At 43.0% G+C, this 23,977-nt stretch overlaps 1 protein-coding gene across 1 annotated transcript; it reads left to right on the top strand.

Moving 5' to 3' along the window:
• The first annotated feature begins 678 nt into the window (after positions 1–678).
• Positions 679–23,252, top strand: best1 (bestrophin 1). The gene is made up of 9 exons (XM_046343325.1): positions 679–886; positions 5,278–5,372; positions 9,727–9,960; positions 11,673–11,827; positions 12,097–12,174; positions 12,403–12,555; positions 13,859–13,939; positions 14,012–14,163; positions 20,513–23,252. The coding sequence occupies exons 1-9, from the start codon at positions 735–737 to the stop codon at positions 21,714–21,716; spliced, it is 2,304 nt and encodes a 767-aa protein (XP_046199281.1). The 5' UTR covers positions 679–734; the 3' UTR covers positions 21,717–23,252.
• The last annotated feature ends 725 nt before the right edge of the window (positions 23,253–23,977 follow it).

Here is a 23,977-nt window from a genome sequence, read left to right as displayed (position 1 = left end):
TCTCTCTCTCTCTCTCTCTCTCTCTCTCTCTCTCTCTCTGTCTCTGTCTCTCTCTCTCTCTCTCTGTCTCTCTCTCTCTCTCTCTCTCTCTCTCTCTCTCTCTCTCTCTCTCTCTCTCTCTCTCTCTCTCTCTCTCTCTCTCTCTCTCTCTCTCTCTCTCTCTCTCTCTCTCTCTCTCTCTCTCTCTCTCTCTCTCTCTCTCTCTCTCTCTCTCTCCATCTTCTGCTGAACTTTACCCCCACTAGCACCATGTCTTCAGATAGTGGATCCATGAGCTAATATCTATAAGAATTGTCTCTCTGGATAGTTTGTTATCAAGTAGATATGTGATCGATATGTGTCACTATCAGTGTTTTGGAAAGTTGACTTGTAAAGTAAACAGAGAAAGTGACAGTAGTTGACCATTTTGATACACCAAGGGCAGCTTTCTCTGTTCCAGCTAGCCAGCCAGCCAGACAGTAGTTGACCATTTTGATACACCAAGGGCAGATTTCTCTGTTCCAGCCAGCCAGCCAGCCAGCCAGCCAGCCAGCTCTCCATCCATCCATCCATCCATCCATCCATCCATCCATCCATCCATCCATCCATCCATCCATCCATCCATCCAGCTCTCCATCCAGCTCTCCCATCCATCCATCCATCCATCCATCCATCCATCCATCCATCCATCCATCCACCTCTCCATCCAGCTCTCCATCCAGCCAGCCAGCCAGCCTGGCCAGGGAAGGGTAGTGATGACGGTGACATACTCGCGGAGGGTTGCTGACGCGGGGCTAGGGACCTTCTCTCATCTGCTCCTCCGATGGAAGGGGAGCATCTACAAGCTGCTGTGGAGAGAACTGATCATCTTCACCACACTGTACTACTCCTTCAGCATCATCTACAGGTAACCTCATTATATACAGGTAACCTCATCATATACAGGTAACCTCATTATATACAGGTAACCTCATTATATACAGGTAACCTCATTATATACAGGTAACCTCATTATATACAGGTAACCTCATCATATACAGGTAACCTCATTATATACAGGTAACCTCATCATATACAGGTAACCTCATTATATACAGGTAACCTCATCATATACAGGTAACCTCATTATATACAGGTAACCTCATTATATACAGGTAACCTCATTATATACAGGTAACCTCATCATATACAGGTAACCTCATTATATACAGGTAACCTCATTATATACAGGTAACCTCATTATATACAGGTAATCTCATCATTTACAGGTAACCTCATCATATACAGGTAACCTCATTATATACAGGTAACCTCATCATATACAGGTAAACTCATTATATACAGGTAACCTCATTATATACAGGTAACCTCATTATATACAGGTAACCTCATCATATACAGGTAACCTCATTATATACAGGTAACCTCATTATATACAGGTAACCTCATTATATACAGGTAACCTCATTATATACAGGTAACCTCATCATATACAGGTAACCTCATTATATACAGGTAACCTCATTATATACAGGTAACCTCATTATATACAGGTAACTTCATTATATACAGGTAACCTCATTATATACAGGTAACCTCATCATATACAGGTAACCTCATTATATACAGGTAACCTCATTATATACAGGTAACCTCACAACTTCACAGGTAACCTCATCATATACAGGTAACCTCATCATATACAGGTAACCTCACAACTTCACAGGTAACCCTGTAATTTACACAGGTAATCTCATCATATACAAGTAACCTCACAACTTCACAGGTAACCTCATCATATACAGGTAACCTCACAACTTCACAGGTAACCTCATCATATACAGGTAACCTCACAACTTCACAGGTAACCCTGTAATTTACACAGGTAACCTCATCATATACAGGTAACCTCACAACTTCACAGGTAACCTCATTATATACAGGTAACCTCATTATATACAGGTAACCTCACAACTTCACAGGTAACCCTGTAATTTACACAGGTAACCTCATCATATACAAGTAACCTCACAACTTCACAGGTAACCTCATCATATACAGGCAACCTCACAACTTCACAGGTAACCTCATCATATACAGGTAACCTCACAACTTCACAGGTAACCCTGTAATTTACACAGGTAACCTCATCATATACAGGTAACCTCACAACTTCACAGGTAACCTCATTATATACAGGTAACCTCATCATATACAGGTAACCTCACAACTTCACAGGTAACCCTGTAATTTACACAGGTAACCTCATCGTATACAGGTAACCTCACAACTTCACAGGTAACCTCATTATATACAGGTAACCTCATCATATACAGGTAACCTCACAACTTCACAGGTAACCCTGTAATTTACACAGGTAACCTCATTATATACAGGTAACCTCACAACTTCACAGGTAACCCTGTAATTTACACAGGTAACCTCATTATATACAGGTAACATCATCATATACAGGTAACCTCATCATATACAGGTAAGCTCACAACTTCACAGGTAACCTCATTATATACAGCTAACCTCATTATATACAGGTAACCTCACAACTTCACAGGTAACCTCATTATATACAGGTAACCTCACAACTTCACAGGTAACCTCGTTATATACAGGTAACCTCACAACTTCACAGGTAACCTCATTATATACAGGTAACCTCACAACTTCACAGGTAACCCTGTAATTTACACAGGTAACCTCATTATATACAGGTAATCTCACAACTTCACAGGTAACCCTGTAATTTACACAGGTAACATCATTATATACAGGTAACCTCACAACTTCACAGGTAATCTCATCATATACCAGTAACCTCACAACTTCACAGGTAACCCTGTAATTTACACAGGTAACCTCATTATATACATGTAACCACACAACTTCACAGGTAACCTCATTATATACAGGTAACCTCACAACTTCACATGTAACCTCATTATATACATGTAACCACACAACTTCACAGGTAACCTCATTATATACATGTAACCACACAACTTCACAGGTAACCTCATTATATACATGTAACCACACAACTTCACAGGTAACCTCATTATATACATGTAACCACACAACTTCACAGGTAACCTCATTATATACAGGTAACCTCACAACTTCACAGGTAACCTCATTATATACATGTAACCACACAACTTCACAGGTAACCTCATTATATACATGTAACCACACAACTTCACAGGTAACCTCATTATATACAGGTAACCTCACAACTTCACAGGTAACCTCATTATATACATGTAACCACACAACTTCACAGGTAACCTCATTATATACAATGTAACCAGGTAACACAACTTCACAGGTAACCTCATTATATACAGGTAACCTCACATCATCACAGGTAACCTCACAACTTCACAGGTAACCTCATTATATACAGGTAACCTCACAACTTCACAGGTAACCTCATTATATACAGGTAACCTCACAACTTCACAGATAAGCCTGTAATTTACACAGGTAACCTCATCATATACAGGTAAACTCACAACTTCACAGGTAACCCTGTAATTTACACAGGTAACCTCATCATATACAGGTAAACTCACAACTTCACAGGTAACCCTGTAATTTACACAGGTAACCTCATCATATACAGGTAATCTCATAATTTACAGGTAACCTCACAACTTCACAGGTAACCTCATTATATACAGGTAACCTCATTATATACAGGTAACCCTATAATTTACACAGGTAACTTCATCATATACAGGTAACCTCACAACTTCACAGCTGAGCTGACAAACCCCCTGAACAGGCAGTTAACCCACTGTTCCCAGGACGTCATTGAAAATAAGAATGTGTTCTTAACTGACTTGCCTGGTTAAATAAAGGTAAAATTTAAAAAAATATATTTTATTTTTAATATACAGGTAATCCTGTAATTTACAAAGGTAACCTCATCATATACAGGTAGCCTCGTCATTTACACAAGTAACCTCGTCATTTACACAAGTAACCTCGTCATTTACATAGGTAACCCCATCATTGACACAGGTAACCCCGTCATTGACACAGGTAACCCCGTCATTGACACAGGTAACCCCGTCATTGACACAGGTAACCCCGTCATTTACACAGGTAGCCCCATCATTTACACAGGTAGCCTCAACCTTTACACAGGTAACCCCGTCATTTACACAGGTAACCTCGTCATTTACACAAGTAACCTCGTCATTTACACAGGTAACCTCGTCATTTACACAGGTAACCTCATCATTTACACAGGTAGACTCATCATTTACACCGGTAACACCGTAATTTACATAGGTAAACCTCGTCATTTACACAGGTAACCTCGTCATTTACATAGGTAACCTCATCATTTACACATGTAACCTCGTCATTTACACAGGTAGCCTCGTCATTTACATAGGTAACCTCATCATTTACACAGGTAACCTCATCACTTACACAGGTAACCTCATCACTTACACAGGTAACCTCATCACTTACACAGGTAACCTCATCACTTACATAGATAAACTCGTCATTTATATAGGTAACCTCATCATTTACACAGGTAACCTCATCACTTACACAGGTAACCTCATCACTTACATAGATAAACTCGTCATTTATATAGGTAACCTCATCATTTACATAGGTAACCTCGTCATTTACATAGATAAACTCGTCATTTATATAGATAACCTCATCATTTACATAGGTAACCTCATCATTTACATAGGTAACCTCATCATTTACACAGGTAACCTCATCACTTACACAGGTAACCTCATCACTTACACAGGTAACCTCATCACTTACATAGATAAACTCGTCATTTATATAGGTAACCTCATCATTTACATAGGTAACCTCATCATTTACACAGGTAACCTCATCAGTTACACAGGTAACCTCGTCATTTACATAGGTAACCTCATCATTTACACAAGTAACCTCGTCATTTACACAGGTAACCTCATCATTTACACAGGTAGCCTCGTCATTTACATAGATAAACTCGTCATTTATATAGGTAACCTCATCTGATCTAGAAGAGAGTTGGTCTATCTTACTTGTAAAAAATAAGCCTCTTTACAGTGACCCATGCATTTGTGTATTTCTTTGCTTATATTGCTGGTCCCTTCAAATCAAAGATCACAGCAACTTTTTACAATCAAATTTCAGGGAACCGTTGTGGGAATATTAGGGTCCCCTTATCTTTTTTTTGCAGTTGTTGTCACTCCCTCCCCATCGTGTTCAATCATACAGGAGTTAACTGTGTGACAGACCTGTTCTCTCTAGGTTTGTGTTGAATGAGGGCCAGAAGAGGCTGTTTGAGAAGCTGGCCATCTACTGTGACCGTTACGCAGAACTCATCCCTGTGTCCTTCGTATTGGGTGAGAATACTGTTCTGTTCTGCTCTGTTATGCTGTGTTATGCTGTGTTATGTTATGCTGTGTTATGTTATGCTCTGTTATGTTATGCTGTGTTATGTTATGCTCTGTTATGTTATGCTGTGTTCTGTTATGCTGTGTTATGCTGTGTTATGTTATGCTATGTTATGCTATGTTATACTGTGTTATGTTATGTTATGCTGTGTTATGTTATGTTATGCTGTGTTATGTTATGCTATGTTATGCTATGTTATGTTATGCTATGCTATGTTATGCTATGTTATGTTATGCTATGTTATGCTATGTTATGTTATGCTGTGTTATGTTATGCTGTGTTATGTTATGCTATGTTATGCTGTGTTATGTTATGTTATGCTGTGTTATGTTATGCTATGCTATGTTATGCTATGTTATGTTATGCTATGTTATGTTATGCTGTGTTATGCTATGTTATGTTATGCTATGTTATGTTATGCTGTGTTATGTTATGCTGTGTTATGTTATGCTATGTTATGCTATGTTATGCTGTGTTATGTTATGCTGTGTTATGCTGTGTTATGTTATGCTGTGTTATGTTATGTTATGCTATGTTATGCTATGTTATGTTATGCTGTGTTATGTTATGCTATGTTATGCTATGTTATGCTATGTTATGTTATGCTGTGTTATGCTGTGTTATGTTATGCTGTGTTATGTTATGTTATGCTGTGTTATGCTGTGTTATGTTATGCTATGTTATGCTATGTTATGTTATGCTATGTTATGCTGTGTTATGCTGTGTTATGTTATGCTGTGTTATGCTGTGTTATGTTATGCTGTGTTATGCTGTGTTATGTTATGCTGTGTTATGTTCTGCTCTGTTATGTTATGCTGTGTTATGTTATGCTCTGTTATGTTATGCTGTGTTCTGTTATGCTGTGTTATGCTGTGTTATGTTATGCTATGTTATGCTATGTTATACTGTGTTATGTTATGTTATGCTGTGTTATGTTATGTTATGTTATGCTGTGTTATGTTATGCTATGTTATGCTATGTTATGTTATGCTATGCTATGTTATGCTATGTTATGTTATGCTATGTTATGCTATGTTATGTTATGCTGTGTTATGTTATGCTGTGTTATGTTATGCTATGTTATGCTGTGTTATGTTATGTTATGCTGTGTTATGTTATGCTATGCTATGTTATGCTATGTTATGTTATGCTATGTTATGTTATGCTGTGTTATGCTATGTTATGTTATGCTATGTTATGTTATGCTGTGTTATGTTATGCTGTGTTATGTTATGCTATGTTATGCTATGTTATGCTGTGTTATGTTATGCTGTGTTATGCTGTGTTATGTTATGCTGTGTTATGTTATGTTATGCTATGTTATGCTATGTTATGTTATGCTGTGTTATGTTATGCTATGTTATGCTATGTTATGTTATGCTGTGTTATGCTGTGTTATGTTATGCTGTGTTATGTTATGTTATGCTGTGTTATGCTGTGTTATGTTATGCTATGTTATGCTATGTTATGTTATGCTATGTTATGCTGTGTTATGCTGTGTTATGTTATGCTGTGTTATGCTGTGTTATGTTATGCTGTGTTATGCTGTGTTATGTTATGCTGTGTTATGCTGTGTTATGTTATGCTGTGTTATGCTCTGTTATGTTATGCTGTGTTATGTTATGCTGTGTTATGTTATGCTATGTTATGTTATGCTATGTTATGTTATGCTGTGTTATGTTATGCTATGTTATGCTGTGTTATGTTATGCTATGTTATGTTATGCTATGTTATGTTATGCTGTGTTATGTTATGCTATGTTATGCTGTGTTATGCTATGCTATGTTATGCTGTGTTATGTTATGCTGTGTTATGCTATGTTATGTTATGCTGTGTTATGTTATGCTGTGTTATGCTGTGTTATGTTATGCTATGTTATGCTGTGTTATGTTATGCTGTGTTATGCTATGTTATGCTGTGTTATGTTATGCTGTGTTATGCTGTGTTATTTTATGCTATGTTATGCTGTGTTATGCTATGCTATGTTATGCTGTGTTATGTTATGCTATGTTATGCTGTGTTATGCTATGTTATGTTATGCTGTGTTATGTTATGCTGTGTTATGCTGTGTTATGTTATGCTGTGTTATGCTGTGTTATGTTGTGTTATGTTATGCTGTGTTATGCTATGTTATGTTATGCTGTGTTATGCTATGCTGTGTTATGCTGTGTTATGTTATGTTATGCTGTGTTATGCTGTGTTATGTTATGCTGTGTTATGCTCTGTTATGTTATGCTGTGTTATGCTCTGTTATGTTATGCTGTGTTATGTTATGCTGTGTTATGTTATGCTGTGTTATGTTATGCTATGTTATGCTATGTTATGTTATGCTGTGTTATGCTGTGTTATGCTATGCTATGTTATGCTGTGTTATGCTGTGTTATGTTATGCTGTGTTATGTTATGTTATGCTATGTTATGTTATGCTGTTATGTTATGTTATGCTGTGTTATGTTATGCTGTGTTATGTTATGCTATGTTATGTTGTGCTATGTTATGTTATGCTATGCTATGTTATGCTGTGTTATGCTGTGTTATGTTATGTTATGCTGTGTTATGTTATGTTATGCTATGTTATGTTATGCTGTGTTATGCTGTGTTATGCTGTGTTATGTTGTGTTATGTTATGTTATGTTATGCTGTGTTATGTTATGCTATGTTATGCTGTGTTATGTTATGTTATGCTGTGTTATGTTATGTTATGCTGTGTTATGCTGTGTTATGTTATGCTGTGTTATGTTATGCTATGTTATGTTATGCTGTGTTATGTTATGCTACGTTATGTTATGCTATGTTATGTTATGCTATGCTGTGTTATGTTATGTTATGCTGTGTTATGTTATGCTATGTTATGTTATGCTGTGTTATGTTATGCTATGTTATGTTATGCTGTGTTATGTTATGCTGTGTTATGCTGTGTTATGCTGTGTTATGTTGTGTTATGTTATGCTATGTTATGTTATGCTATGTTATGTTATGTTATGCTGTGTTATGTTATGCTATGTTCAGTTGTATTTTATGCTGTCCGATTTATGCACAGCAGGGTTTTGTGCACAGCAGGGATTTGTGCACAGCAGGGATTTGTGCACAGCAGGGTTTTGTGCACAGCAGGGTTTTGTGCACAGCAGGGTTTTGTGCACAGCAGGGTTTTGTACACAGCAGGGTTTTGTGCCCAGCAGGGTTTTGTGCACAGCAGGATTGGGATCAACTCCATTTCTGAAATTCCAATTGTCCTCATTTCTTACAATTGGATTGGAATGTATTTTTACTACCTGAATTAAAGTGGATTTGTATATCAAACACTGGTGCTCAGTCATCATTTAGCCACTCACTCTCAGGCCACAAGTCAATACTTCTCAATCACAAACAACAACAACCCCCTTTTGACAGACGGCATCAACAATTCTCAACTTCCTCTCTACAAAAACTTTAGCAGGTTACAAATAAACACAGTGCGGTAGTGTAATAAGGGGGAGAAATGGGAAGTATTGAACTACAGAAATTCAGCTGGTTACTACTGATGTGGGTGGTGCTGGTTACTACTGATGTGGGTGGTGCTGGTTACTACTGATGTGGGTGGTGCTGGTTACTACTGATGTGGGTGGTGCTGGTTACTACTGATGTGGGTGGTGCTGGTTACTACTGATGTGGGTGGCGCTGGTTACTACTGATGTGGGTGGCGCTGGTTACTACTGATGTGGGTGGTGCTGGTTACTACTGATGTGGGTGGCGCTGGTTACTACTGATGTGGGTGGCGCTGGTTACTACTGATGTGGGTGGCGCTGGTTACTACTGATGTGGGTGGCGCTGGTTACTACTGATGTGGGTGGCGCTGGTTACTACTGATGTGGGTGGCGCTGGTTACTACTGATGTGGGTGGCGCTGGTTACTACTGATGTGGGTGGCGCTGGTTACTACTGATGTGGGTGGCGCTGGTTACTACTGATGTGGGTGGCGCTGGTTACTACTGATGTGGGTGGCGCTGGTTACTACTGATGTGGGTGGTGCTGGTTACTACTGATGTGGGTGGTGCTGGAGTTGATGAGTATGAAGTAGAAACATGTGGGTGGTACTGATGTGGGTGGTGCTGGTTACTACTGATGTGGGTGGCGCTGGTTACTACTGATGTGGGTGGCGCTGGTTACTACTGATGTGGGTGGCGCTGGTTACTACTGATGTGGGTGGCGCTGGTTACTACTGATGTGGGTGGTGCTGGTTAGTACTGATGTGGGTGGTGCTGGAGTTGATGAGTATGAAGTAGAAACATGGTGACATTTACCTTTTAATGTCATTGATGTCGCAGGTTTTTATGTGACCCTGGTGGTTTCTCGGTGGTGGGGTCAGTTTGAGAGTGTTCCCTGGCCGGACCGGTTGGGTGCGCTGGTGGGCGCTCACGTCCGTGGTACCGATGAGATCGCCAGGCTGACCCGCCGAACCCTGATGCGGTATGCCAACCTGTCCGGCGTGCTCATCTACCGATCGGTCAGCACGGCGGTCTACAAGAGGTTCCCCACCATGAACCACCTGGTGCAGGCAGGTACGCCCTACGACCTACGACCTATGACCCCTAACCCTTACCCTCGTTGACTTCTAGGGTACGACACCAAACCTAGCCATAACCCTTACCCTCGTTGACTTCTAGGGTACGACACCAAACCTAGCCATAACCCTTACCCTCGTTGACTTCTAGGGTATGACACCAAACCTAGCCATAACCCTTACCCTCGTTGACTTCTAGGGTATGACACCAAACCTAGCCATAACCCTTACCCTCGTTGACTTCTAGGGTATGACACCAAACCTAGCCATAACCCTTACCCTTGTTGACTTCTAGGGTACAACACCAAACCTAGCCATAACCCTTACCCTCGTTGACTTCTAGGGTATGACACCAAACCTAGCCATAACCCTTAACCTAGTTGACTTCTAGGGTATGTCACCAAACCTAGCCATAACCCTTACCCTCGTTGACTTCTAGGGTACGACACCAAACCTAGCCATAACCCTTACCCTCGTTGACTTCTAGGGTACGACACCAAACCTAGCCATAACCCTTACCCTCGTTGACTTCTAGGGTATGACACCAAACCTAGCCATAACCCTTACCCTCGTTGACTTCTAGGGTAGGACACCAAACCTAGCCATGACCCTTACCCTCGTTGACTTCTAGGGTACGACACCAAACCTAGCCATAACCCTTACCCTCGTTGACTTCTAGGGTATGACACCAAACCTAGCCATAACCCTTACCCTCGTTGACTTCTAGGGTATGACACCAAACCTAGCCATAACCCTTAACCTAGTTGACCCCTAGAGGTTCCCCACCACGAACCACCTGGTGCAGGTACAGCCAGGTACGCTGTGATGTCTGATGTCTCAACCCTCTACACCCTAGAGTTAAAACTCACAGCTCAACAGAATCTACAGGGCAGAGTAAAATAGCATATCTCCCCTGCAGCCTGTATTATCAGTGCCACCCCAAACAGATACCACAGCTAGTGCTAAACTAGCTTGCTTGTAATCTAGAACATTACATTTACACTTTAGTTTAACTCTTTTTAAAAATATGTTATATAACCAGGTACATTGGCTGAGAACACATTCTCATTTACAGCAACAACCTGGGAATAGTTACAGGGAGATGAATGAGCCAAATGTAAGCTGGGGATGATTAGGTGACCATGATTGTATGAAGGGCAGCTTGGGAATTTAGCCAGGACACCGTGGTAAACACCCTTACAATAAGTGACATGGGATCTTTAGTGACCACAGAGAGTCAGGACACACATTTTTAACGTCCCATCCCAAAGACAGCACCCTACACAGGGCAATGTCCCCAAAAACTTGCCCTGGGGTATTATTTTAGACCAGAGGAAAGAGTGCCTCCTACTGGCCCTCCAACACCACTTCCAGCAGCATCTGGTCTCCCATCCAGGAACTGACCAGGACCAACCCTGCTTAGCTTCAGAAGCAAGCCAGCAATGGTACGCAGGGTGGTATGATGCCAATGAGGAAATAATGACAACAATAAATAACAATAGTGTAAGGGGAGGGGAGTTCCTTGATGCTGTAGCCAGCTGTTATTATAAGGCCATAATATTGGTTATCACAGTAAATGCCAGTATCCCCCACCCAGATCAAGCTTAGTCCTGGACAAAAACACTCTGACAACTTGAAGTAGGTTAAATCTGGGTCTTACAGAAGGTCTGAAGCTCCTCCTAATTCCTACCCTTCGTGTGTGTGTCTCAGGCCTGATGACAGTGGAGGAACATAGGCAGTTGGAGGAGTTGCCCTCACCTCATAACAAGTTCTGGGTTCCTTGTATGTGGTTTGTTAACCTGGCACTGAGGGCCCGCACCGAGGGACGCATCAACAATGATGTGGCGCTGTCAGCCATTCTCAATGTAAGGTTCTCTCTCGGTGTGTCTGTCTATGTGTGTGTGTGTGTGTCTCTGTATGTGTCTGTATATGTGTGTGTGTGTGTGTGTGTGTGTGTGTGTGTGTGTGTGTGTGTGTGTGTGTGTGTGTGTGTGTGTGTGTGTGTGTGTGTGTGTGTGTGTGTGTGTGTGTGTGTGTGTGTGTGTGTGTGTGTGTGTGTGTGTGTGTGTGTGTGTGTGTGTGTGTGTGTGTGTGTGTGTGTTTATCAGATTGTTCCATCTTATCTCCTCTGCAGGAATTAAATACATTGCGGACACAGTGTATGAAGCTATACAGTTATGATTGGATCAGCCTACCCCTTGTGTACACCCAGGTTCTGTTGTCTACATGTAGTAATGGTAGTAGTGGTAGTAGTAGTGGTGGTAGGAGTAGTAGCAGTAGTAACAACTAATAGTTGTTGTAGTAGTAGAACTAACACTAAAATAGTAAACATCGATCTTGATCCCACAAATTCTGTGTTAATGAAATCATGTGTCTGTTATTGTCAGCCATGATAAACTAACTACAGGAACCTGGATTGTAAGTACTTCCTCTCTGTTAGGTGGTGACAGTGGCGGTCTACAGTTTCTTCCTGGCGTGTCTGATTGGTCGACAGTTCTTAGACCCCGCCCAGGGCTACGCTGGTCATGACATCGACTTCTACCTGCCTGTCTTCACCCTGCTACAGTTCTTCTTCTACGTGGGCTGGCTCAAGGTGGGGGGGAGGGAGGGAGGGAGGGAGGGGGAGGGAGGGAGGGAGGGAGGGAGGGGGGAGGGAGGGGGAGGGGGAGGGACGGAGGGAGGGAGGGGGAGGGAGGGAGGGAGGGAGGGAGGGAGGGAGGGAGGGAGGGAGGGGGAGGGAGGGAGGGAGGGGAGGGAGGGGGAGGGAGGGAGGGGGAGGGAGGGAGGGAGGAGGGAGGGAGGGAGGGAGGGAGGGAGGGAGGGAGGGAGGGAGGGAGGGAGGGAGGGAGGAGGGAGGGAGGGAGGGAGGGAGGGAGGGAGGGGAGGGAGGGGAGGGAGGGAGGGAGGGAGGGAGGGAGGGAGGGAGGGAGGGAGGGGAGGGAGGGGAGGGAGGGAGGGAGGGAGGGAGGGAGGGAGGGAGGGGGAGGGGAAGGAGGGAGGGAGGGAGGGAGGGAGGGAGGGGGGGAGGGAGGGAGGGAGGGGAGGGGGAGGGAGGGAGGGAGGGAGGGAGGGAGGGAGGGAGGGAGGGAGGGAGGGAGGGAGGGAGGGAGGGAGGGAGGGAGGGGGGAGGGAGGGAGGGAGGGAGGGAGGGAGGGAGGGAGGGGAGGGAGGGAGGGGGAGGGAGGGAGGGAGGGAGGGAGGGAGGGAGGGAGGGAGGGAGGGAGGGAGGGAGGGAGGGAGGGGGGAGGGGGGGAGGGAGGGGAGGGAGGGAGGGGGGAGGGGGGAGGGGGAGGGAGGGGGGGGAGGGGGGGGGAGGGAGGGGGAGGGAGGGAGGGAGGGAGGGAGGGGGGGAGGGAGGGGGGAGGGAGGGGGAGGGAGGGAGGGAGGGGAGGAGGGGGAGGGGAGGGAGGGAGGGGAGGGAGGGAGGGAGGGAGGGAGGGAGGGAGGGAGGGGGAGGGGGAGGGAGGGAGGGAGGGAGGGGAGGGGGAGGGAGGGACGGAGGGAGGGAGGGAGGGAGGGAGGGAGGGAGGGAGGGAGGGAGGGGAGGGAGGGAGGGGGGACGGAGGGGGAGGGAGGGGAGGGAGGGAGGGAGGGAGGGAGGGAGGAGGGGGAGGGAGGGAGGGGAGGGGGAGAGGGGAGGGAGGGAGGTAGGGAGGGAGAGAGGGAGGGAGGGGGAGGGAGGGAGGGGGAGGGGGGGGAGGGAGAGAGGGGAGGGAGGTAGGGAGGGGGGGAGGGAGGGAGGGAGGCAGGGAAGGAGGGAAGGAGGGAGGGAGGGTTCACTGATTGATACACAATCACACATACACACAGTTCTTTTCACAATATGACAGAATTACTTCATGATGTATGAAATGCACATTTTACACTTCATTGTGATGTGCCATTTTTGTGGACAGGTGGCAGAACAACTGATAAACCCATTTGGGGAAGACGACGATGACTTTGAAACCAACTATCTGGTTGATCGTAATCTACAGGTTTGGCTGCCTACATTATAAAAATCAATGTTTTCTTCCGTTTGATGCCAAATGAACACAATCTTGTCTCAGGTGTCCCTGCTGTCTGTGGATGAGATGTACGACACTATCCCATTGGTCGAGAGGGATAAGTACTGGAACGAATCAGAGCCCCAGCCTCCGTACACTGCAGCCAGCGCGGAGCATCGCAAACCTTCCTTCATGGGCTCTGCTCTAGACATCAGGTACCTTACACACAGAGACACACAGAGACACACAGAGACACACAGAGACACACAGAGACACACAGAGACAGACACACAGAGACAGACACACAGAGACACACAGAGGCACACAGATACAGACACACAGAGACACACAGATACAGATACACACAGATACAGACACACAGATACACACAAATACAGACACACCGATACAGACACACACCGACACAGACACACACCGATACAGACACACACCGATACAGACACACACCGATACAGACACACACCGATACAGACACACACAGATACAGACACACACAGATACAGACACACACAGATACAGACACACACAGATACAGACACACACAGATACAGACACACACAGATACAGACACACACAGATACAGACACACAGATACAGACACACACAGAGACACACAGATACAGACACACACAGAGACACACAGATACAGACACACACAGAGACACACAGATACAGACACACAGAGACACACCGATACAGACACACACCGATACAGACACACACCGATACAGACACACACCGATACAGACACACACCGATACAGACACACACAGATACAGACACACACAGATACAGACACACAGATACACACAGATACAGACACACAGATAAAGACACACACAGATACAGATACAGACACACACACACCGATACAGACACACACAGATACAGACACACAGATAAAGACACACACAGATACAGATACAGACACACACAGATACAGACAGACACACACCTATTGGACCCGTTTCCCAGACCCCAATTAAGCCAATTTCTAAACTAAAAAAGCAATTTTGTTTCAAAGGCAATTCTTGCAGGAATAGACCTACTCTTTGTCATAACAAGCTTAATAAGATATATGCATATGAAATGCCAAGTAACTTTGTTTTCTTTTTTTGTATTTATTATATTTTTTGTATATATATATATATATATATAATTTTTAAACTAATGTGTTATTAACCCCTCCCCCTCTTCGGAGGACAAAAATAATACCTTTTTTTTTTATCCATAAAGAATGTTTTTTTAATGAATTTGTATATTTGAGTTTAACCACAACATTTGTTGTGATATTTGTTCTATATTTTCTGGAGGATAAAACTGAAATTGTAATGAGCTTTTTAAGAAAGGGGATACCTTTTTTGACCCCTTTTCCTAGTATCCACTTGTTAGTAGTTACTATCTTGTCTCATCGCTACAACTCCCGTACGGGCTCAGGAGGGACGAAGGTCGAAAGCCATGCGTCCTCCGAAACACAACCCAGCGCGCCTCCAACCCGGAAGCCAGCCGCACCAATGTGTCGGAGGAAACACCGTGCACCTGGTCACCTTGGTTAGCGTGCACTGCGCCCGGCCCGCCACAGGAGTCACTGGTGCGCGATGAGACAAGGATATCCCTACCGGCCAAACCCTCCTGGACGATGCTAGGCCAATTGTGCATCGCCCCACGGACCTCCCGGTCGCAGCCGGCTGCGACAGAGCCTGGGCGAGAACCCAGAATCTCTGGTGGCACAGCTAAGCGCTGCGAGAAGTTGTCATCTGTATAAAAGCAAAAAGGCCATTTTGGAACAAAGGATGAGTCTTTCTTAACAAAAAACTGGAGAACCATTTTGGGTTTCAGTATAACTAATGTATGAGTGAAGCTTTTAGGGATTAAAGCTTTAATATCCAATCAATTTAACCCCCCCAAACTGATCTTCATTATATAAATAGGTTAATTTTGTCTGGCTTAGCATTCCAAATAAAATGAAGTATTTTTTGCTCATACAATTTTTTTTTTTAAACGAGTAATCAGGAGTAGGCAGTGCCATTCGTAAGTAAACTGTGACCAAAGAGTTAATCAATGTGATTTTTCCACAAATAGACGCGTATTTACCTCTCCATGGTTGCAGAATCTATTTTTGCAAACTATCTATTGAAATTAATTGTGGTTCATCAAGTTCATTTATATTTTTTTGAGATGTGAATACCAAATATGTCTACTGTATGTCTAACATCCGCCCATGTTATTGGTAAACAAGGTAGTGTAAACACTGTCTTTTATGATCCAATACGTAATATGATGCACTTGTCATAATTAGGTTTTAATCCAGAGAGGCTATAAAAGGGATCAAGATCTTCAGGATCCAGATTATGAACTTAAGAAAAACTAGAGTCATCAACATACATTGACACTTTGTTTTTATCCCCAGGATTTCCTTGATCCTTGAAAAGTAATTTTCAAGCAGCATTTCAATGGCCATAATAAAAGATATAACGGACAGCCTTGTTTTACTCCTCTTTCAATACATTCTATTGTTTACTATTTTACATCTGGGGTTACATAACTTTAACCCGTTGTATTAGAGATTCACCAAAGTTAAAGTAATCCAGGCATTTTTATATAAACTCTAGTCGTACTTTATCAAACACCTTTTCAAAATCTTCTATGAAGACCAGGCCTGGTATGTTCGATGTTTTCATAATGTTTAAATGTTTCAAGTAAAACCTGTCTGATCAGGATTAAAAATATCTGGTAAAACATTTTTTATTCTATGTGAATTTATGAATAAAAAAATAAAGAATGCTGGTAAAATGTGCTATGCATTTTACCAGGCTTCTCACAGCATTGAAGTGTTAGAGGCCTCCAGTTTTTTAAATGGACTGGATCTTTATACTTACCACCCGGGTCCTGTTTTAGTAGTAATGAAATCAGACCTTCTTGTTGAGTACCTGAAAGTCTACTATTTGTATAAGAGTAATTAAAACATACTAATAATGGATCTTTGAGTACATTAAAAAAGGTCTGATATCCCTCTACTGGTAAAAGCCCTGGTGTTTTTCCAGACTGAAAAGATTTGATTGCCTCAAATAGTTCCTCTTCTGTAAGCCTTCACACAGGTCTTTCTGTACATTTGTTAATTTTACATAATAATATATATTATTTATTTTTTCACCTTTATTTAACCAGGTAGGCTAGTTGAGAACAAGTTCTCATTTGCAACTGCGACCTGGCCAAGATAAAGCATAGCAGTGTGAACAGACAACACAGAGTTACACATGGAGTAAACAATTAACAAGTCAATAACACAGTAGGAAAAAGTAGGAATCAAATTGTGTGCAAAAGGCATGAGGACATTTCAACTAATTCCCACAACCAATGTTTGCAGATTAAAAACACTGGAGTGATTAAATGATCAGATGGTCATGTACAGGTAATATTGTGTAAAATAATAAGAACAGTAAATAAATAAAAACAGTATAAAAACAGTATGGGGTGGCTGCAAATTTGTTGGCTTTTGGGATGATCAGTGAAATCCACCTGCTGGTCTGTTGTCGTAAGACTATCAGGATGGGTGTTGCCATTGTGACCAGTGAACTGAGATAAGGCGGAGCTGGACAGAGGGAAATTTCAGTCCCACTTGGGTATAATGTGGGTATAATTATTTTTTTATTTCACTTTTATTTAACCAGGTAGGCTAGTTGAGAACAAGTTCTCATTTGCAACTGCGACCCGGCCAAGATAAAGCATAGCAGTGTGAACAGACAACACAGAGTTACACATGGAGTAAACAATTAGCAAGTCAATAACACAGAGAAAAAAGTAGGAAAAAAAAGGAAAAAAAGAGAGACCCACATTTCAACTATACTTCCCACAACCAATGTTTGTAAACTTACCATTAAAAAGCACCACGATGATTAACTGTCCTTTTATAGCTGTACCATAATAATGTAATAATAATAATTTTACTGTTAAGCATACTGTAGCTGCAACTTTGTTAACCTTCAATTGTCCTAATATTCCACCCACTAAAACTCTGAATATCTCGGTCTGTTGTCATTAAGACTATCAGAACATTCTCCCTGACTCATGACACACCTTTGCGTCCCAAGGTCAAGCCTTGGCTGCCAATGGGCATTGGCCAGAGGGAAATGTGACAGGCAGTCCCATGATAACAGAAATATCTATGACGGTGCTTAACTTCTAAGCCCCTTTTTTTCAATTTTCGTCCTAAATGACATACCTAAAATAGTGAACTGCCTGTAGCTCAGGCCCTGATAGGAGGGATATGCATATTCTTGGTACCATTTGAAAGGAAACACTTTGAAGTTTGTGGAAATGTGAATTGAATGTAGGAGAATATAACACAATAGATCTGGTATGGTGAAGAAAATACAAAGATAAAACCAACCAGTCTTTTTTCTACCACCATCTTTGAAATGCAAGAGGAAGATCATAGTTATAGTCGTTCACTCTGGTTGTAATTATTCTAGTGTCCACAAGATGGAAGTCAGTTACCTTCAAAGATTTCATGGTGATGGATAACTACACCCCTAATGATATGACTGAACTGCAAGACTTTTATATGGTGTACCCAGGGACATTTGGTCAAATGATAAGGAGACATTCGTTACATTTATATTTCATTTTTCTGTAAGAATATAGTCAAATCTGTTACTTTAGGACTTTGATTCAGCTTTTCCAGTAATTAGTAGCCATATTATAAGATCAACAAAACAACCAGTTTTCATAACTCTGAATATCCTTTTCTTTTTGGGCAAAAATTATAAGGCATATGTCTACACCCCTAATGTTAGTAGTTACATTTTTACCTTCTAGGATTCTGATATGGTGTCCAGGATATACTACACCCCTAATGATATAGTGAAGTCATTGGTTATCTAGATCTCTGATATTTGTTTGATATACTACACCCCTAATGAAATAGTGAAGTCTGGTTATTTGATCTCTGATATGGTGTCCTATAGGATATACTACCCTAATGATATAGTGAAGTCTGGTTACCTTCTGACCAAATATGGTGTCCTATAGGATATACTACACCCCTAATGAAATAGTGAAGTCTGGTTACCTTCTAGGATCTCTGATATGGTGTCCTATAGGATATACTACACCCCTAATGATATAGTGAAGTCTTGTTACCTTCTAGGATCTCTGATATGGTGTCCTATAGGATATACTACACCCCTAATGATATAGTGAAGTCTGGTTACCTTCTAGGATCTCTGATATGGTGTCCTATAGGATATACTACACCCCTAATGATATAGTGAAGTCTGGTTACCTTCTAGGATCTCTGATATGGTGTCCTATAGGATATACTACACCCCTAATGAAATAGTGAAGTCTGGTTACCTTCTAGGATCTCTGATATGGTGTCCTATAGGATATACTACACCCCTAATGATATAGTGAAGTCTTGTTACCTTCTAGGATCTCTGATATGGTGTCCTATAGGATATACTACACCCCTAATGAAATAGTGAAGTCTGGTTACCTTCTAGGATCTCTGATATGGTGTCCTATAGGATATACTACACCCCTAATGAAATAGTGAAGTCTGGTTACCTTCTAGGATCTCTGATATGGTGTCCTATAGGATATACTACACCCCTAATGAAATAGTGAAGTCTGGTTACCTTCTAGGATCTCTGATATGGTGTCCTATAGGATATACTACACCCCTAATGATATAGTGAAGTCTGGTTACCTTCTAGGATCTCTGATATGGTGTCCTATAGGATATACTACACCCCTAATGAAATAGTGAAGTCTGGTTACCTTCTAGGATCTCTGAGGAATAGATATGAAAGTGATTTGACTCGTTGAAACAACGTTTAGGGTGAGATTTTCACAGATTCCTTTCTTTGCAAATTGAACAAGTGGAAATACAAAATCGATTGTGCGTGCTATATGGACCTTTTTAAAGGATATGAAAAATTATTTTATCTAACAAAATGACACTTCATGTTATCTCTGGGACCCTTTGGATGATAAATCAGAGCAAGATTTCAGATTGTTAGTTCATTTCACCTTCAGAGGTGAATTTATCAAACCTTTCGCGTTGAAAAAAAGTGTTTTGCTGTTAGGAGCTCTCCTCAAACAATAGCATGGCATTTTTTCGCAGTAATAGCTACTGGAAATTGGACAAGAATTTAAGCTTTCAGCCGATATAAGACACTTATATGTACCAACATTTGTTGTTTCTCTAAAATCTGGGATCGTAACACAAAACGCTGCAAGATTTACAACTGTCCTGTTAACGGGAAAGAGAACCCTTAAGAGAACTAACCAAATAACAAGGAAAACAGTCAGAAAAAAATTATAGATCATAATTATAGAAATAATAACAGCACAATCTTATAAATGCATGCTCGTATTTTGAATATTTCGTATTTCCTTTTAATCACTGAACTAGCTAACACTTTCCTATCATCACTCCAGTGTTCCTAAAGAGCAGATGGAATTAAACTAGCTAACACATTCCTATTATCACTCCAGTGTAAAGAGCAGATGGTAAAGTCGTCTTCTTCTTCTCTCTAGTGTCCCCAAAGAGGAGATGGAGTTCCAGTCCAACCTGGAGCAGATCAAGGAGCATGAGGAGGCCAACCACTCTACTCCTCTCCTGGGGGGTCTGAGTCGCCTCCTGGGGGTTCAGTCCCCCGTCTTCCCCCGCTCCTCCACCTCCTCCCGGGTTTCTCTCCTGCGCCGGCGCCCAGGGGCTCCATTCAGCCGCTTCCCCCTCTTCCTGCACTCCGAGGGGGACTCCTCAACGCCGAGCCACGGCCCTGGTCCCAGCCACCCGGACTACGCCTTCTCCTCCATGCCCCTGTATGAGAGGTCCGGCTTCTATAGCTGTCCCCAGACCCCCATCCACTGTGTTCCCCCCGCTATGCCTCGTCCACGGCCCACCCGAGGAACTTACGCCTGGGATCGCAGCTCCAGCTCGCTGGCTCCTCCGATGGTTGGCTCTGGAGGTCTGCTGCCCCCTGATACTCCAGGTCATATGCTCCCTCCACCCTCCTCTGCCTTCCCCTGGCTGAGTGAGGAGGGAGAGGGTCCTTGTGTTCCAGCCTTCTCCTTTCCTGACCCTGGCAACCTTCCGGAACTCTGCCCCATATCAAAGCTCCGGCCCGGGCAAGGCCTGCTGTCTCGACGGCCTCCACCTCCACGCCTCTCTCCACGCCTCTCTCTGGATAACACACCGTTGGCCGAGGGCCTGCAGCCTGGACCCATCAGCCCACGGGGAGTGGGAGGTGGAGGTGGGGAGCGGGTGTTCTCCTTTACCCCTCCCTCTCGCACCCCAGCTACCAATCCCAACAGCTCCTCCTCTAGTATCAATGCCACCAGCACTATCAACACCACCAACCCTAACACCACTACTCCAGCCAACGTCTTGAGTGGTACCAACACCACTTCTACAACAAACTTCTGCAATGGTACCAACTCCAACACCACTACTACGTCTAACGTCTGCAATGGTACCAACCCCAACACCTTTTGTAACCATGCCAACTTCAACAGCACAAGAGCAGCAGGTATCAACAGTGGAACCAATGGTGGTCCAAGCAACAACGTCGTGAACACCATTTCCATTTCTGGATCCTCTCAGCAAGAAGCCAATCAGCATCAAAACTCGCCAAATGATTCAGGGATTTCTTTGGCTGAGGGGGGCCCTCACTGGCTGGGAGCTCTGGTAATGGATAGTGGGATGAACAAGGCCCCTGGGGGGCGGGAGCAGGACTGAAGAAGGAGGGAGATGATTGGACAAGGCCCCTGGGGGATGGGAGCGTGGTTGGACAGACTCAGAAGTAGTGTAAACCTACACCGTATGCACATCTTTCTTTCAGACTGAAGGGTTCCATCCATCTGGCCAGTGGTAGTCTTTCTAGGCCATCCATCTGGCCAGTGGTAGTCTTTCTAGGCCATCCATCTGGCCAGTGGTAGTCTTTCTAGGCCATCCATCTGGCCAGTGGTAGTCTTTCTAGGCCATCCATCTGGCCAGTGGTAGTCTTTCTAGGCCATCCATCTGACCAGTGGTAGTCTTTCTAGGCCATCCATCTGACCAGTGGTAGTCTTTCTAGGCCATCCATCTGGCCAGTGGTAGTCTTTCTAGGCCATCCATCTGACCAGTGGTAGTCTTTCTAGGCCATCCATCTGACCAGTGGTAGTCTTTCTAGGCCATCCATCTGACCAGTGGTAGTCTTTCTAGGCCATCCATCTGACCAGTGGTAGTCTTTCTAGGCCATCCATCTGACCAGTGGTAGTCTTGCGAAGCCTGGATGTCCAAGGCTAGACCAGCGTAGAGGCTGCTTCTGAAATGTTTATTGGAATCCCACAGAGTGGAGAGGTTGGTAATATGACATTTCTTCTTCATGCTATTCCAGCTAGTAAACCAGTACGAAATCTACTGAAGAAAGACTCCTTTGTTTGCTGAATCTCATGAGGCCTACGTACTGGAGGCCTACGTACTGGAGGCCTACGTACTGGAGGCCTACGTACTGGAGGCCTACGGACTGGAGGCCTACGGACTGGAGGCCTACGGACTGGAGGCCTACGTACTGCAGGCCTACGGACTGGAGGCCTACTTGAACTACTGAAGAATCTCTATATCAATCATCAACCCCTTTTAGAAAAGATTGACTGATAACATTCTGGTAAGAGGTGCTAAGTACCTCAGCCGTCAATATCTCCGGTGTGTTTCTCCTAGGGTTGCCAGATTCGGGTAATTATTATTATTAACATTGTCAGAAATCACAGTTGGAGGATTCCTGGATTTCCTGATTTCCTTATTCTCTCCTGATTCCAGGATCCTTCTAACCAGGATTCCTGGATTTCCTGATTTCCTTATTCTCTCCTGATTCCAGGATCCTTCTAACCAGGATTCCTGGATTTCCTGATTTCCTTATTCTCTCCTGATTCCAGGATCCTTCCAACCAGGATATCTGGAAAATTTTATTTGTCACGTGCACCAAATACAACAGACTTTTCCGTGAAATGCTTTACTGACGAGCCTTTAACCAACAATGCAGTTTTTAAAAAGTAAGTAAGTATGAACGATTTGCTCAGTAAACTAAAGGAAAAATAGTAACACAATAAAATAACATTAACGAGGCTACATACTAGGGGTACCGGTACCGATGTGCAGGTAGTCGAGGTTAATTGAGGAGGATACACTGCATTCGGAAAGTATTCAGATCCCTTGACTTTTTCCACATTTTGTTACTTTACAGCCTTATACTAAAATTTATTAAATAAATACAAAAACTCAGCAATCTACACATAATACCCTATAATGACAAAGCAAAAACAAGTTTTTAGACATTTTTGCAAATATATTAAAAATAAAAACAGAAATAGCTTATTTACATAAGTATGAATGTTTTGGATTGGCCCGGACTTGAACCCAATCTAACATCTCTTGTAGCGTCAAACCCAAGAAGACTCGAGGCTGTAACCGCTGCCAAAAAGGTGCTTCAACAAAGTACTAAGTAAAGTGTTTGAATACTTATGTAAATGTGATATTTCAGTTTTTTATTTATTTATAAAGATTTCTAAAAACCTGTTTTTGCTTTTTTCATTAATGGGGTAAAACATTTGAATAAGAATAAAATAAGAGGGTCAATGCAAATAGTCCGTTTTGATCAACTATTCAGCAGTCTTATGGGGTAGCAGCTGTTCAGCAGTCTTATGGGGTAGCAGCTGTTCAGCAGTCTTATGGGGTAGCAGCTGTTCAGCAGTCTTATGGGGTAGCAGCTGTTCAGCAGTCTTATGGGGTAGCAGCTGTTCAGCAGTCTTATGGGGTAGCAGCTGTTCAGCAGTCTTATGGGGTAGCAGCTGTTCAGCAGTCTTATGGGGTAGCAGCTGTTCAGCAGTCTTATGGGGTAGCAGCTGTTCAGCAGTCTTATGGGGTAGCAGCTGTTCAGCAGTCTTATGGGGTAGCAGCTGTTCAGCAGTCTTATGGGGTAGCAGCTGTTCAGCAGTCTTATGGGGTAGCAGCTGTTCAGC

Source organism: Oncorhynchus gorbuscha, linkage group LG01, assembly GCF_021184085.1.
Source record: "Oncorhynchus gorbuscha isolate QuinsamMale2020 ecotype Even-year linkage group LG01, OgorEven_v1.0, whole genome shotgun sequence".
Classification (NCBI taxonomy): domain Eukaryota; kingdom Metazoa; phylum Chordata; class Actinopteri; order Salmoniformes; family Salmonidae; genus Oncorhynchus; species Oncorhynchus gorbuscha.
The sequence above is the reverse complement of the archived record's forward strand: the minus strand, read 5'-3'. Positions and strand labels throughout refer to the sequence as shown.

Coding starts and splice junctions, on each gene's coding strand:
- best1 (XM_046343325.1), top strand. CDS start 735: ATGACGGTGACATACTCGCGGAGGGTTGCTGACGCGGGGCTAGGGACC. Junction 887..5,277: donor TCCTTCAGCATCATCTACAG/GTAACCTCATTA, acceptor TGTTCTCTCTAG/GTTTGTGTTGAATGAGGGCC. Junction 12,175..12,402: donor TACCCCTTGTGTACACCCAG/GTTCTGTTGTCT, acceptor CCTCTCTGTTAG/GTGGTGACAGTGGCGGTCTA.